This window comes from Myotis yumanensis, unplaced genomic scaffold, assembly GCF_028538775.1.
Source record: "Myotis yumanensis isolate MYYU_CA2020_CCGP unplaced genomic scaffold, mMyoYum1.0.hap1 SCAF_5, whole genome shotgun sequence".
Lineage (NCBI taxonomy): Eukaryota > Metazoa > Chordata > Mammalia > Chiroptera > Vespertilionidae > Myotis > Myotis yumanensis.
The window spans coordinates 83,876,438-83,891,825 of NW_027223756.1; the positions used below are offsets into that span (position 1 = coordinate 83,876,438).

Genomic DNA, 15,388 nt, shown 5'->3' on the forward strand with positions numbered 1-15,388 from the left:
GGGGACTTATTACATTTACCCAATTAAGGGGTGGCCATGGACACTGCTGAGAATCAATAAAACCAGGGTTTCATCCAGTGACCATAGCAGACTGAATGGATTCTTCCACTGGGGGTTGCCAATGGTAATTTATCTAATGTTTCCATCTTTCTTTTGGGGAGGATAATAAAATGGGCACAGTCCTATTTGCTATTGCTGCAATCAACTCCACTCTGTAAAACACACCTAGCTTTCTTTGGAACCAGCCCACCTCTCAGATTTCTGTCCCTAAGTTAGGGGCGGGCAAATACTCCCAGCCAGCCAATCAGCACGTTTCATCTGTCTCGTTTCATCTGTCTCGACCTCAGTCATTGGTTCAGGCATGGACTGGGACCCAGGTGGCCAAGAGACCTGGTTTGGGGAAGTCAACTAGGGTTATCAGGAAAGAGCAGCTTCCACCATCCCCACAGCCCCCCCCTCTCCCCCGACTCACATGGTTCAGAGGGGGCCACCTCACAGGGGCGAGGCTACAGAGAGAAGGCACAGAGAGCAGGGATGAGAATCCTGGTACCATATGCAAGTCTTTGGACCTAGCTCACTCCGGCTCTGCAGTTCATTCATTCACTGAACAAACATCTGTACAGTGCCTGCTGCATGTCAGAAACAAACTGTTTGTACTCACTCTTCTGACACCAAATATGTGGGGATTTTCCATATGAAGCAAATCTGCAGGCATCAACCGGGGATCCTACAGTTCAATTCAATTCTGAAACTAACTACCCAGAGCCCACATCAGAAGCCACAGGTTTAAGGGCTCAGTCCCGCAGGATTGCCCCCATCTCAGATGCCAGTGGCAAGAATTATGTCCCCAGATGAGACACACTTCTGAGCTGGTTACAGTCAGGGGTTTCCCGCCATCTTCCTTCCATTTCAGGTTCGATAACTAGAATGACTCCCAAAACTCAGGAAAGCATTTGACCTGTTATTACATTTATTACAAAAGCTACAACTCAGAATAAAAACATATTTAAAAATATAAATAAAAGCTACAACTCAGGAACGGTGAGACGGAAGAGATGCACAGGACAAGGTATGGGGGAGGGGTGTGGGATTTCCACGCCTTTTCTGGGCGAACCACCCTCCCAGCATGGCCATGTGTTCACCAACCTGGAAGCTCTTCCATAGTTTAGGGTTTTCATGGCGGTTTCCTTACAAAGACGTGATTGATTAAATTGTTGGCCATTGGTGATTCACTCTATCTCCAGCCCCTCTTCTCTCAGGAAATCAGGGGGCAGGACTGACAGTGCCAACACTCTAATCATGGCTTGGTCTTTCTGGAGACCAACTCCCGTCCTTTAGCTACCAACTCCCTCCCCCAGTCGTCTGGGTAACATACAAAAGACACTTAGCCGTCCCTCCGGAGATAACGGTTTTAAGAGATGTGTGCTAGGAACCAGGGACAAAGACCAAGTATTTCTTTTTTATTGTAGCAGATAGGAACAGAGCTGGGGGTGGCAGTGAAATATTTTTAAATCCCTACGTTTAGCTGGCACTATTGGAGGAGATACTTATTGAAGTTAAATGAGAAAACGAAATAGTATTTTATATTCTAGGGGCTATGGGAAGGAGGGGTTGCAGTACTAAAGTACTAAATTGTGAGGGAAGTAGGGGGAGGGGTGCAGAAGGAGAAGGTGAAATTTGTGGAAAGACCTGAAAGAGGAAGTGAGAGAGGGGAGCTTTGTGACTACCTGGGGTAGGAGAGTTCCAGGCAGAGGAACAGCTAATGCGAGGGCCCTGAGGCAGGGGCCTGGTGTGTTCAAATAGCAGCTAGGAGGTCAATATGACCGGAGCAAAGCAAGTGTAGGGGGCAAGTGGGAAAAGCTGAGAGCAAGGAGGTGGCTGATTAGGTCAGGCAGCACCTTGTAGGACACAAGGGAGACTCTGGCATTTACTCCCAGGTGGGTGGGAGCCATGGAGGGTTCTGAGGAGAGGGATGTGACCAGACTCGGGTGCTCACAGGCGCCCCCTGGCGGCTGTGGTGGAGGACAGACCTTCCTAGTTGCATTAGTTGGAGCAACATTATCCTCTCTGCCCTCCAGGCAGAGGCGGTTTGCAGGGCCAAAGCGGTGGCCAGGAGTTCCCGCTAGACAGCCCCAGGCCTGAGCCTCCCTGGACTCACGCGGGATCTGCTACAACCCGCATGGCCCTCAACCCTCTGCTTGGCTGTGAGTCAACTGCCCTCTTCCTGGAAGTCGCATTTCACTAATGGAAATAAAAAAACAACTGCATCTGGGCACAATGGCTTTAATTGTTTTTTCGTGTGGAGAAAAGTGCAACGTCTTTCCAATGGTCATCAAAGAATCGCTCACGCAGGAGAGCCACATCCAGGGCAGAAATGAGCAGGCCGGGGGCTCTCTCCGTAGTGTTTTGGGATTATGGGGGAGAAGAAGCCAGTTAGCAGAATTAGCGCTTCCACACGGAGACCAAATTTCACCCTTTGCTTGTTTTTCTAAGTTTAGTTGGAGAGAATGACACAAGAATATGACCCCCAGAGAAGCCAGGAAAAAAAGAAAAGAAAGCAGAACCCTAAACCACAGCAATCATGGCAGTTTCCCACCGAACTGCCTGTGGAAAGACAAGTTGCTAAAAGCAAATGGTAAGAAGGGACAGCACCCAGGCAGGACCCAGCCTCAGGCGAGGGCTCCCGGCCCGGGCTCCCGGCAGCTGGGAGGTGGTTTTCCCACAGCCTTTGGTTTATTTTTGTTTGTAAACTCAACAGGCCTCCCTCCCCTCAGTGACCCGGGAGGACATCAATTTCTGTTCCCCAGAGGCTATCTTGAGCGAACCCTCCCCCCCAAACGTCATGAAATAAAAACTTGCATTATTTTTAGCAGAAACAAAAATACATATTCTGCTCCTACATGCGTCCCAGTCTTGAGAGAACCCGGCGGCAGCTGTCTCGGTTGTTACTTGAAGCTGAACGGTTGAAAAACTCTGTGCACACAGAAAGCTTAGACCGAGTCAGATACACGATGCGGCCATCGCTGCATCACACGGGCCCTGGCAACAGGCTGGTCCCTCTTGACCCACTGTTTTTCCTGGCAGCAGCTCGGCGAGAATGGACCGGCCAGTGACATCTTGTCAGCCCGTGGTGCAACTTAAGAAGACTTTTAACTAATTTAATTTCACTTTTTTGTTAAAGCAAGGAACATTTCTGATTTCAGATCTTCTCACTTTGTGTGTTTCCCAAAACTTGGTCCTTTCGCCAGTCGTTTAACTTGTTGGTTACAAAGATATCCTTACTCTGAAAGTCTCAGGGCAGACCCTGGTACGGGGCACGTAGGGCCCTCTAGAAACAGGTTCTATCTAGAGCTTCCAGAAAGGCGGGAGCTAATCTTAAACTCGAGCCAGGCCTTCCCCATACCGCAGGGGAGGAGGAGGTGACCTTTAAGGCTACAGGAGGTCGTCTTGCCAGCAGGGGCTGGGACAGTAGGATTGGGAACAAAAACTATCGGTGTAGGCTGTCCTCACAGTGTCTGTCAAGTTATGGGGTGTCGGTTGGTGTTCCAGGGCAGAAAGGGCCACTGAGCTGTACGGGGTGCGTGTGAAGAGTAGAGATCCCCAAACTGCACATAACCTCCCGCAGCAGGAGCCCGGGGCAGCTGGGAGCCCGAGCCTCATGCAGGGAGACTGACCCCAGCCCATCCCCCATCAGCCTGCCACTCCCAAGCTATATCATGAAGTGCAAGAGGCAGTCGCAGTTACACAACCCTACCCTCTCACTCCTCCAGCCCAAACCCCAAACATTCCTGAGAGTGACTCCTCCATTAGCAAAAAGAGATCCCATCGCTGGGCCCCACCGGTGACATGGCTCAGGACGCGGACCCTGGGTCTTCAACTGGTGCTCAGGTGAAAGAAGCCCAAGTCCTTACGGCAGAAAGTCACCAGCAAGGGAGGGCTATGGAACGTTGCTCAATTTCCTTCTCTAGCCGGATGTGAGATGTGGAAAGACCTTGCTTAAAACATCACCAAATGGGCCCAGGGAGGCAGGTTTGGGCAGGAGGGCCGGGGCTCCTGGCTCTGAGGTTAACTCCTGGCAAAAAGCCCCAAACGGTAAGGCCAGGGGCTTGGCGATTCTCTGCCTGGCCTAACACGGTGCCTCATTCCAGAACTCAATCCCGGATCAGGGGCACCATGGATCAGCCAAAACAGTGGCAGGGTCGTGGTGATGCAGAATTCTGGGGAAACTCAGAAGGCACTTCGGGGTCCCCGAAGCCAGGGGGTTCTGACCCCCTATCCCTCCCCAACAGGTAAAGCTGCTTTAATACTGTTCTCACAGAGGATCTGCAGGCCAGAAGGGAGGGGTCTACCAGGGCCAAAGTCACCTCCCCACCTTGGAGCCTTGAGATCGACGGGCAGGCTCGGGATCAGAGTAGGGGACCCCGAGCAAGGAGCCTCCTTCCCCATCTCCAAGGATGAACTCGCATGGCGGGAGGAAGAAGGCTAACCCCCTTCAGCCAGCTCGTGAACTCCAGACAAGGCCCAGCCCAGGACGGATGTGGACAATGGCTCGAACCCAGAGGCACTGTGGAAGCCCCACAGGCTGCCCATGTGCGCCCACTGAAACACCGGAAGGCAGCAAGCGCGTGCATGTCAACAGCCCCAGACCCTGCCTCTCATGCAGAGTCCTGGGGTCTGGAGCTTGCGACAGGGGCTGCTTGGGCAGCTGGCGGCTATCGTGAGGAAACGAGCCATGCGGGCAGTGAGGGGCAGCTGACAGCTGACAGGAGGGAAGGGGGCGCCCTGAGCTTGAAAATAGCCCTTGTGGCTCATGCCTCAGTCACATTCCCTGCCGCGGCAGGAGGGGGTGGGTGGGGGTTGGGCACCCTCTCTAGCAGCTACAGCTGCTAGGCTGGGGAGGTGGGGCATCCCCCAAGGCGGGGCCTTTCCCATTGCTGCCGGGGCTGGAGCTGGGATCCAGGGACTCATTCATTTTCTCACAGATGACATCCACCAGGCGCTCGAAGACCTGCTTCACGTTGATATTCTCCTTGGCACTGGCCTCGAAGAACTCGAAACCTGGACGGACATAAGTGGGGACACCTGTGAGACGCAGGCTGGGCTGTGGCATCATCCAAATCTGGGTTCCAAGCCCACTTCTGTCTGTTAAGCAGCTATGGGACCTTGGCTGAGTGCCTTAGTCTCTCTGAGCCTCAGTGGGCTTGTCTATAAAATGGGAACCATGTTCATAAAAACCTGTGATAGTCCTGGCTGGTTTGGCTCAGTGGATAGAGCGTCGGCCTGCGGATTGAAGGGTCCTGGGTTCGATTCTCATCAGGGGCGTATGCTCAGGTTACAGGCTCAATCCCCAGTGGGGGGCGTGTAGGAGGCAGCCGATCAATGATTCTCTCTCTCATCGTTGATGCTTCTATCTCCCTCTCCCTCTCCCTTCCTCTCTGAAATAAAAAACAAACAAACAAAAAACCTGTGACAGAAGCCCTGCTCTGAACTACCCTAAGAATTTCTTTGTCCCAGGGCAGTGGCTGCAAGAGTCCAGGTAGTAACATTGTGGTGCCTAGAGGGATGGGTACCCACAGGTGGCTTCGACTTACTTTCCATGCAATTGTACTGCACAGGAAGGTACCCCAAGGGTGCCCACAAAACTAGGTATTTATCTGGACTTCAGAAATGTTCTGGAAAATGTGCTTCAGACCAAGTAAAACATAGCTGAAGACTGGCTTCAGCCTGGGCGGCTACCGGTCTGCAGTCCCTGTCGGGTTCCCCAGTGTTTGTGGAGAGTGTGTGATAAGTAGTTCCTGGCCTATAGAATGCACTAAAAATGGTAATGGTGATAATAATAATAATTAATAATAATAATAAGTGCTTATATCATATTTACTATGTGTCAGGCACTTTTCTAAGCGCTTTGCATAAATAAACATCTTTAATGATGCTCTGAGGTTCATCCTATTATAACCCATTTTATAGATGAGGAGACTGAGGCACAGAGAGGGAAAGTCGCTCACTTAAAATTCACACAGGTAACACGTGGCAGGGCCAGGGTTCACACCCAGGCTGCCTTGCTCGAACAACAGTTAATATTAAATAAATATTTTTAATAGAAAGAAGGAAAGAAGAAAGAAAGAAAGAAAGAAAGAAAGAAAGAAAGAAAGAAAGAAAGAAAGAAAGAAAGAAGGAAAGAGAGAGAGAGAGAGGAAGGAAGGAAGGAAGGAAGGAAGGAAGGAAGGAAGGAAGGAAGGAAGGAAGAAAGAAAGAAAGGGAGAGAGAGAGAGAGAAAGAAAGAAAGAAAGAAAGAAAGAAAGAAAGAACGGAAGGAAGGAAGGAAGGAAGGAAGGAAGGAAGGAAGGAAGGAAGGAAGAAAGGGAAGGAAGGAAGGAGGGAAGGAAGAAAGGAAGGAAGGAAGGAAGGAAGGAAGGAAGGAAGGAGGGAAGGAAGAAAGGGAAGGAAGGAAGGAGGGAAGGAAGAAAGGAAGGAAGGAAGGAAGGAAGGAAGGAAGGAAGGAAGGAAGGAAGAAAGAAAGAAAGAAAGAAAGAAAGAAAGAAAGAAAGAAAGAAAGAAAGAAAGAAAGAAAGAAATTCCTATTGTACCACCTTGGGTCTTGGCTGGCTGACTCCTTCTGGGGTGGGAGGAGGTGAGGTAGCTTTGAGTATATTCTTAGTGACCATATTAACTTGTTTGCCCTCCCAAAGGTGGGAGGTGAAACAAATGCTTTGCTTACGGCCCCTCAGCTACAAAAAGTACCAGTCAACCTGAAAATAAGGGTGTACAAGACGATCCTTCCTGCACCCCTAAAAGTTTGGTTAAGAATCTGCCTGCAGGGAACTATCCCTGAAAGGTCCCCGATGTGTCCCCACCTGCCACACCTGCCAAGGTGGGCCAGGAATTCAAACAGACATTACACACAGCGCAGGGTAAGTGGGCCCCTGCCCCGGCACTTGTCATGCTGCTCTATAAAAATGTAACTGTAATTAAATAGTTAGGTGTGTGATTATAGGTTTCCTATCCGTCTCCGCTACTAGACCACCAGCTCCAAGAGGGCAGGATTTCTGTCTGCTTTGTCCACTCTGCAGCCAGTGCCTGGCACAGAGCAGGCATCAGGGAACTACTTGCTCAATGACTGGATGAATGGATGAATGATGAATGAATGAATGATGAATGAATGCTAGAGGCAGGATATGAACTCAGACCTTCTACTCTGACCTAGTGATCATCAATGGCACACCACTGTCTTCCTGGGCAAACCTGGCATTTCCTTCAAATATGTGTGGCTTCCCTCAATCTGAGTTCCTTTTTTTAAATATCTTTTTCTCAGCATAAATATTTGCTACAGAAAGCTAGAAACTGCTGAAAAGAATCAAGACAAATATGAAAGCCATTTGTAGTTTCATCATCCAGAGACAATTACTATTGGTGTTTGATATGTAGCTTTCTACTTTTAAAAATACAAATATAGCCCTAGCCGATTTGGCTCAATGGATCGAGCATCAGACTGCAGACTCAAAGGGCCCAGGTTCAATTCCGGTCAAGGGCACATGCCTGGGCTGCAGGCTCGATCCCCAGTAGGAGTCCTGAAGGAAGCAGCCAATCAGTGATTCTCTCTCATCACTGATGTTTCTATTTCTCTCTTCCTCTCCCTTCCTCTCTGAAATCAATAAAAAATTAATTTTAAAAATACTAATACAACGACCCTACGAAGCAGGTCCCTTAGCCCCATGGCACAGAAGAAGAAACTGAGGGTCAGAGAGGTCACACAGCCAGCAAGTGGGAGAGCCGACCCCAAAGGCCGAGTCCTTCATGCTCCCTGGCTGGTCACAGTGCCAACCAACAGCACATCCAGCCACAGCCTCCAAGAGAGGGTAGCAAAGCCAAGACATTTTAGCAGCTGGGCACTTCATTCTAATTTGAAATTCTCCATGAAATGTCATCACATATAGTTGCTGTTTATATTGAAACTCATATAATGTAATAAAACCCTCAAAATGGAAAAAAAAAATACTAATACATAATTGTTGGGTTTGGGTTTGTAGGTTGTGTGTGGGGGGGGTTACGGTTTTTTTGGTTTTTTTTTACAATATTAAGATTAAATTCCGCCGAAACCGGTTTGGCTCAGTGGATAGAGCGTCAGCCTGCGGACTGAAGGGTCCCAGGTTCGATTCCGGTCAAGGGCATGTACCTGGGTTTCGGGCACATCCCCAGTAGGAGATGTGCAGGAGGCGGCTGATCGATGTTTCTCTCCCATCGATGTTTCTAACTCTCTATCTCTCTCCCTTCCTCTCTGTAAAAAATCAATAAAAATATATTTTTAAGATTAAATTCCATCTTCTGCTTTGTACTCTGGTATTTTAAACTTTATGACAGAGTGGGAAGTCTCCCCTCAGCCCTGTCACTAGATGTCTCTGCAAGAAGGTGTGGGCGACACCCACAAGTGCCCTAGCCCACGATAGGACTCCCCAGGGAGTGAGCCCAGGCTAGAGTTCCCAGAAAACACGAGGGACAGAGGAGCAGGTTAAGCGACACCACGAGGGAGCGAAGAGCCAGACCTCAAATGGAAGATGTTCCATAGAACAAAGACCCAGTTTCTCCAACAAATTGATGGCAAGAAAAAAAAGAGAAAGGGGGCCATTATAGTCCAGGGGTCCTAGGACTTTTTCTGTAAAGGGCCAGAGAGTAAATATTTCAGACTTGGTGGGCCATCAGGTGCTTAGGGTTTTCTATGCAAGCATCAACAGTAGTTCCCAGTCATGCCAGCTAACACTCAGATGTGCCTATAACTGCTTCACATGTCTAACTCATTTAGTCTTCACGATAACTCAGTGAGGTGGGACTGTTATTAATCTCCACTGGACACATAGGGAAGTGCAGGCCCAGAGAGCTGGAGTCACCGGTACAAGATCACAAAGCGACTGAGAAATAATACAAGTTAATGTTCAACGGAGGCCAGCGTTTGCCTATTTAATCCTCCTAATAGCCTATGAAGTAGACACGGTTTCACCTGTTTCCCAGGTGAGAGAGGGAGGCCCTGTGCCCTCGGTCACACCGCAGTGGGTAGCAGACCGGGATTCTAGCTTGACTCTGGGTCCTTAACATGCCCTACCCTACAGTAGTTACACCATGTCCCTTTAAGGAAAGTCCTGGGAGAGTCTAGAATACTAGAATATTCCAGGACAACGTTTTCATTGAGTTTTGAATAGATAATTCATTCATCATCTGCTCCAAAGAGATAAACTGAAGAGTCTCCCTCCCACCCTGGTTTCCAGCCACCCAGTTTTCAGACACAAAAGTCACGTCTGTGACTAGATCCTTCCGTATCCTCCCAGAGTGCCTTTAGGCCAGTGGTTCTCAACCTTCTGGCCCTTTAAATACAGTTCCCCATGTTTTGACCCCAACCATAAAATTATTTTCGTTGCTACTTCATAACTGTCATGTTGCTACTGTTATGAATCGTCATGTACTTAGGAAGGAAGGAAGGAAGTGATATGCAGGATGGTCTTAGGCGACCCCTGTGAAAGGGTCGTTCGACCGCCAAAGGGGTCGCGACCCACAGGTTGAGAACCGCTGCTTTAGGCAAACTTAAGTATATGTTCTTATTCTCATCCTTTTTATACACGAATGCCGGTGTTGGCCAACTTCAGAATGCAGGCCAAATCTGGCCCGTGGCCTGTTTTGTAAATAACGTTTTCCTGGCAGTCCTACTCATTCCTTGATGTATTGTCTATGGCTGCTTTCAGGCAGAATTGAATAGTTGTGAGAGGTCCGACGACCAAAAACATTTCCTCTCTGGCCCTTTAAGCAAATGTTTGCTGACCGCTGCCTGAACTAAAGGAAGCAGCCACAGCCACTGTTCTGCAGTTTGCTTTTACCTCTTAGCCACACAACCCAGAAACCTTGCCATGTTCACGGCCGCACGGCATTTTGCCACGTGAATATGCTTTATGTGCGAGACACCTGGGAGGCTGCCAAGGTTCCCCTGCCACCAGCAGAACTGCAATTTGACACACTCGCCGCTTCCCACGTGGGTGAGGATGTTTGTGGGGTAAATGTCCAGAAACAGTTTTCTGAGTCTGGGTTCCTAGGGGGGCAGTGGTCAGGGAGGGGGATCAATGGGTGAACCCCCTGGAATTAAGTGGAGAAGGTGGCATACATGAGGGCATTTTTCTGGCCAGATCCTCCAAGAGCAAAGGGTTGGAGATTGTGGTTGGACCTGGGATCTGAGCGTGAGGATGGGGGCTTGTTCTGGGAAGTCCAGGGCCTACAGCCCAGCTGGGCACTCACCAAGGTCATCGGCGAGCCTCTGGCCATCCTCCGCAAGCACGACACGCTCATCCTCCAGGTCACACTTGTTCCCCACGAGGATGACCTGAGCATTGTCCCAGGAGTAGGTCTTGATCTGGGTGGCCCTGTGGAGTTTGAGGGCTGTGAGGCCAGAGAGTTGGGGTTCGGGAGAGGGCAAAGGTCAGGGGACCAGTAGGCAGCCAGCACTCACCAGTCCTGCACAGCGGTAAAGGACTCCTGGTTGGCAACGTCGTACATGAGCAGGAAGCCCATGGCTCCCCGGTAGTAGGCTGTGGTGATCGTCCGGTAGCGTTCCTGCCCGGCCGTGTCCTGGGGAAACAGTGGGGTCAGCCGACTAGGGAAGGGTCACCGCACCCCTGCAGGGCCCTGCCCCCACTGCTCCAGTCTGATGAGAGAAACATGGGCCTGCCTCCATGTCTGATGGGAGAGACATGACCCTGAGCTTGAGGAATTCCCAGTCTGAGGCGTCAGTGCCTCTCACAGACTTATAAGCCCCTTTGACCTCATCTCCAAGAACCAACGTAATGACCACAAACAGGAGCCACCTGGGCTAGAGGGGGGCCCTCTTGATGCACACACCTGGCGCTCGTTACCCTGACAACTGTTACCAACGGCTGCACCCTGGGGGTGGGGTGGGAGTGAGGATGGCTCTGACACCTGGCGGGCTCAGTGGGGGCCTCTGGGCTCACACCTGAGATGTACCTAAATCCCTTTCCCATTAGTCACTAGGACTTCTAACTGCCTGGGGTTACCGCTGACTCGCCCTCAGACCTCACAGGGCAGGGCGCATCCTCTCGTCCTGATGAATTCGCCTCACAGATAATACTCCCCTACTCTTCACACCTACTCCAGGCCCCCTCCCCGAGTCTGGGCTCCTCTCTCACTCGGGACCCCTTCCCACAGCCCTACACTTTCCCATGGGCGTCCCGCAGGCCCAGGAACAGCGGCAGGGCCCACCCAGATCTGCAGCTTGATCCTCTTGTCGTGGCGGTAGACGGTCTTGACCTTGAAGTCAATGCCCACGGTGCTGACGAAGGCGGGTGTGAAGGAGTCGTCTGCGTAGCGGAACAGGAAGGACGTCTTGCCCACGCTGCTGTTGCCAATGAGCAGGAGCTTGAACATGTAGTCGAAGTTCTGGTCTGCTGCATCACGAGGGCTGGTGGGGGGGTCTCCCGCTGATGCCATCCTGGGGGGAAGCCTCCTGCGGGGGAGGCCTGGAGCCCTGCAGGGAAACAAAAGACAAGTAACCTGGGTTCAAATCCCGCTTCTGCCACTTGGAGGCCAAGCGACTCAGAATGCATCAGTTGCTCTCTGCAGGACTCAGAAAAGGGGGATGTTTGGCAAACGCAAGGGCCCAGGTTGGGGGGCGCATGGGGGCCTCCTCTGGCTGCTGAGGAACCAGACCCTGCGAAGGTGCAGGTGTGGACTTTGCCCCCTGGTGAGCAGCCAGTGTGGCCCAGGTGTGAGCTGGGGGAGGGGGCCTGCCAGCTGGATAGAGCCCCCCCTTCCCCCTGCAGGCTGGGTGTTGACTTTGGCAGGTGTAAGCCACCACCAGGGTGCCTGCCCTGCCCCCATCCAAGCTGAGCTTAATCCCCAGGGGAGGGGATTTCAGTAGGTTCAGCCCAGGGATAAGCCGAGCTCTGCCCAGGCAGTGGGTACTGCCACCTCCTGTTTGTCAAAGGGGCCGGGCCCATTTCGTTCTGGATAGAGCTGACTCAGTCCAGCCCCAGCCCAGGGAGGCTGGGGTGATGGTCCTCAAACAGAAGGAAACCACCCCAGCCACCTAATCATCAGGAACCCTACTGCCAGGACCGCCACTCCTGGTCCTGTCCTTCCTGGCATCGTGTCCCCACAGCGGGGCTGCCTCACCTGGGCCCAGGACAACCGCTCAGCCCTCGGGGCCTCCCTAGATCTCAGCTGCCCCAGCTGTCTACGCCGCCCCCTGAGCCACACAGGGAGGTTCCAGAAGACCTGGGTGAGCGGGGGACACACCTCGCAAAGCTCTTTCTCAACTGCCTGTGGGGCTTCTTTCCATTTTAAAGGAGGACACAGCCGGCCCCCCTTTCTGCCCAGCCCTCAGCCCCACCCCGTGTTCCGGGAGAACGAGTTTGAGGGGAAGACAAGAGACAGGAAGCCTTTCCCCAAGCTGGGCAGGGCTGCCAGGCTGGGGCCCCGTCCCCGCCCCACCCCCAGCCCACCTGTCAGCCGGCCCCATCCTCCCTCGCCCCGCACTTGGTAAGGGTCCCGGGATCTGGCCCCTTCCCTCTCCGCTGGGTTTGGGGGGCCCCAGCCGGTGCAGGGTAGCTCTGGAGCGTCCTCCCATCACCATATGGTCCCATCTCTCGTTCCCAGCGGGGCTCCCGGAGCCGCCCGCGTCCCATTCTCGTCCCCGGTGGAGCCCAGCTGGGTGGGGGCGAGGGAAGAGGCGTCCCCCGCTGCCCGCCTCTGTTCCCCCGGGGCCTCCCCCAACCCCCTGGTCCCCCCCAGACCTGATGGGACGCGGAGGTGCGGGGCGTGGTGCGCTCCCTCCGAGGGGGTCACCTCGAGTGGGTCGTTGCCCGCGGGGTTTCCGCCTCCGAACTCGCTGCGGCCTCGACCGCGACCGCGACCCCGACCCCGCAGCCTCTGCCACCGCCGCTGCAGCCCGCAGCCCGCAGCCACCCGGATCCCGCGCCGGCTCCGCCCAGGCGGGGAAGGAGGGGCCGCTCTCGGGGGAGGGGCGGGCGGGCGGGGCGGGGCCGAGTCTGGGGCGGGACTTGTGGAAAGTGGAGATAGCGGCTGGAAGCGGCGCCGCGCGTGCAGAGGTCTGGAGCTCACCCCCCAACAATAAACTACTTCGAGAACTCCTACTATGTGCAGAGCGATTGAGCGCGCGGATTCTGGAGCCAGGTTCGAATCCCAGCTCCTCCGCTTTCTATCCCTGTGACTTTGGAGAAGTTACTTAACCTCTCTGGGCCTCAACAGTTTCCCCAGCAGTCAAATGGTTGATGACAAGAGTCTCCCCTCATAGGGTTATGTATGGGTTCTGGTCTGAATTAGTGTTTGTAATTGCAGCGCGCCTGACCCTAAAGTGGGCTCAATCCCTTGGCCAAATGCTCTTGAGGGCCCTTGGAATTAATTTCCACTTTATGGATAAGGAAACTGAGTCTCAGACAGGATCAGCTCCTTGGCCGAGACCACACAGTATGGAAATTTGGCACATCCAGCCCTAACTGAGGTCCTAGAGTTTTCTTTATGCCAGCAGGAGAGGATCTGCAGTTATAATAGTTTAGGCTTTACTGGTGTTCAACTTCCAACAACTCCACCTGAAGCCACTTGTTGAACATCTCTGAGTACCACTGCTTCATGAGAACAGCAGCTGCCTCTAAGGACTGCCATGAGAATGAACAAAAATGACATGCATCAGTCAGGAAGGAGTGGCATGTGCTCAGTAACAAGCAGCCCCAAAACTTCAATGGCACCCAACATTTAAGGTTTGCTTCTCACACTGGTCATTGTGGAGAAGGGAAAATGTGGCAAACCATGCACTGGCTTGTATAATAGTCCTCCCTTACTCAGAGCTTCCTTTCTGTGGGTTCAGTTACCCACAGTCAACCACTGTTTGAAAATATCAAATGGAAAATTCTGGGCTAAACAATTTCTCAGTTTATCGCTTCTCGGCCTTTTGGCTAAGATCAAGTGCAGTATCTGTTCTTACCAGTTTAAAATTGTGTGCCATTCTGAATAGCATGATAAAATCTTGCACTATCTTGTTCCATCCAACCTGGACGTGAATCACCCGTGTCCACCATATCCATGCTGTGGACACTCCCCACCCATTAGTCACCTAGTAGCCATCTCAGGTATTAGATCAAATGTCATGGTATCACAGTGCTTGTGTTCAAGTAACCCTAATTTTACTTATTAGTAACCCAGCCCCGCCACTGTTGTCCAGTGGTTGAGTGTCAACCCATGCACCAAGAGGTTGCCAGTTCAATTCCCAGTCAGGGCACATGCCCAGTTGCAGGCTTGATCCCCAGTGGATGGCGTGCAGGAGGCAGCCAGTCCATGTTGATGTTTCTCTCTCATGAATGTTTCTATCTCCCTCTCCCTTCCTCTCTCTCTAAAAAAAAAGAAATTAAAAAATTTTTTTAGCCCTAAATGGTTTGGTTCAGTGGATAGAGCATCAGCCTGCAGACTGAAGGGTCCCAGTCAATGGCATGTACCTTGGTTGCGGCCACATCCCCAGCGGGAGGTGTGCAGGAGGCAGCTGATTGATGTTTCTCTCTCATCGATGTTTCTAACTCTCTATCCCTCTCCCTTCCTCTCTGTAAAAAATCAATAAAATATATTTAAAAAAAATTTTTTTAAAAAAACTAATAATGACCCGAAAGCACAAGAGTAGAGAAGCCATAAAATGCTTTAATTGAAAGTATGTGTGTATAGGAAAAAAACATTATATATATAGGATTTGGTGCTATCGATAGTTTCAGGCAATCATGGGGTCTTGGAATGTATCCCCCATGGATAAGGAGGGGACCATTGTACCCTTCTCCCTCTTTTTTTTTTTTTTTTAATCCGCATCCGGGAATATTTTCCATTGATGTTAAAAGAGTGGAAGGAAAGGAGGAGGGGAGAGAGAGAAACATCGGCACATTAATTGGTTGCCTCCTGCACGCGTGCCCTGACCAGGGCTGGGGATCGAACCTGTAACCGAGGTACATGCCATTGACCAGGAATCGAACCCAAGATCCTTTGGTCCAAGGGCTGACGCTCTCACCACTGAGGAAACGGGCTAGGGTGTACCCTTCTCTTTGGAAATGACTATTGGGGTCTGTTTACATTTCATTGGCCAAAGCAAGACACATGGCCACCCCCAGTTCAATGGAGTTGGAAATATGCTTGTCCCCTAGGGATCAGAACCAGCTCTTGTTACAATAATATGGGTACCGGTATGTGCAATGATTAGCTCCATGCTTGGCACACAGTGGGTGCTCAACAAATGGGTACTGTTATCGGAAGAGCTTAGGGGCTGCAATAGCTAACGCCCCAAATCATCATGGGGAGGTATGAACGGAGAAATAGAGGCCCTCGCTTCCATTCTTGTCCACCTTTC

At 51.6% G+C, this 15,388-nt stretch overlaps 1 protein-coding gene and 1 pseudogene across 1 annotated transcript; one reads left to right on the forward strand and one right to left on the reverse strand.

Annotated features, from left to right (window-relative positions):
• Positions 1-2,267: 2,267 nt before the first annotated feature.
• Positions 2,268-12,937, reverse strand: RAB3D (RAB3D, member RAS oncogene family). The gene is made up of 5 exons (XM_070416077.1): positions 12,783-12,937; positions 11,251-11,515; positions 10,484-10,602; positions 10,273-10,397; positions 2,268-5,058 (listed from the first exon to the last, which is right to left on the reverse strand). The coding sequence occupies exons 2-5, from the start codon at positions 11,476-11,478 to the stop codon at positions 4,871-4,873; spliced, it is 660 nt and encodes a 219-aa protein (XP_070272178.1). The 5' UTR covers positions 11,479-11,515; positions 12,783-12,937; the 3' UTR covers positions 2,268-4,870.
• Positions 12,938-13,941: 1,004 nt separating this feature from the next.
• Positions 13,942-14,056, forward strand: LOC139011958 (U2 spliceosomal RNA; annotated as a pseudogene).
• The last annotated feature ends 1,332 nt before the right edge of the window (positions 14,057-15,388 follow it).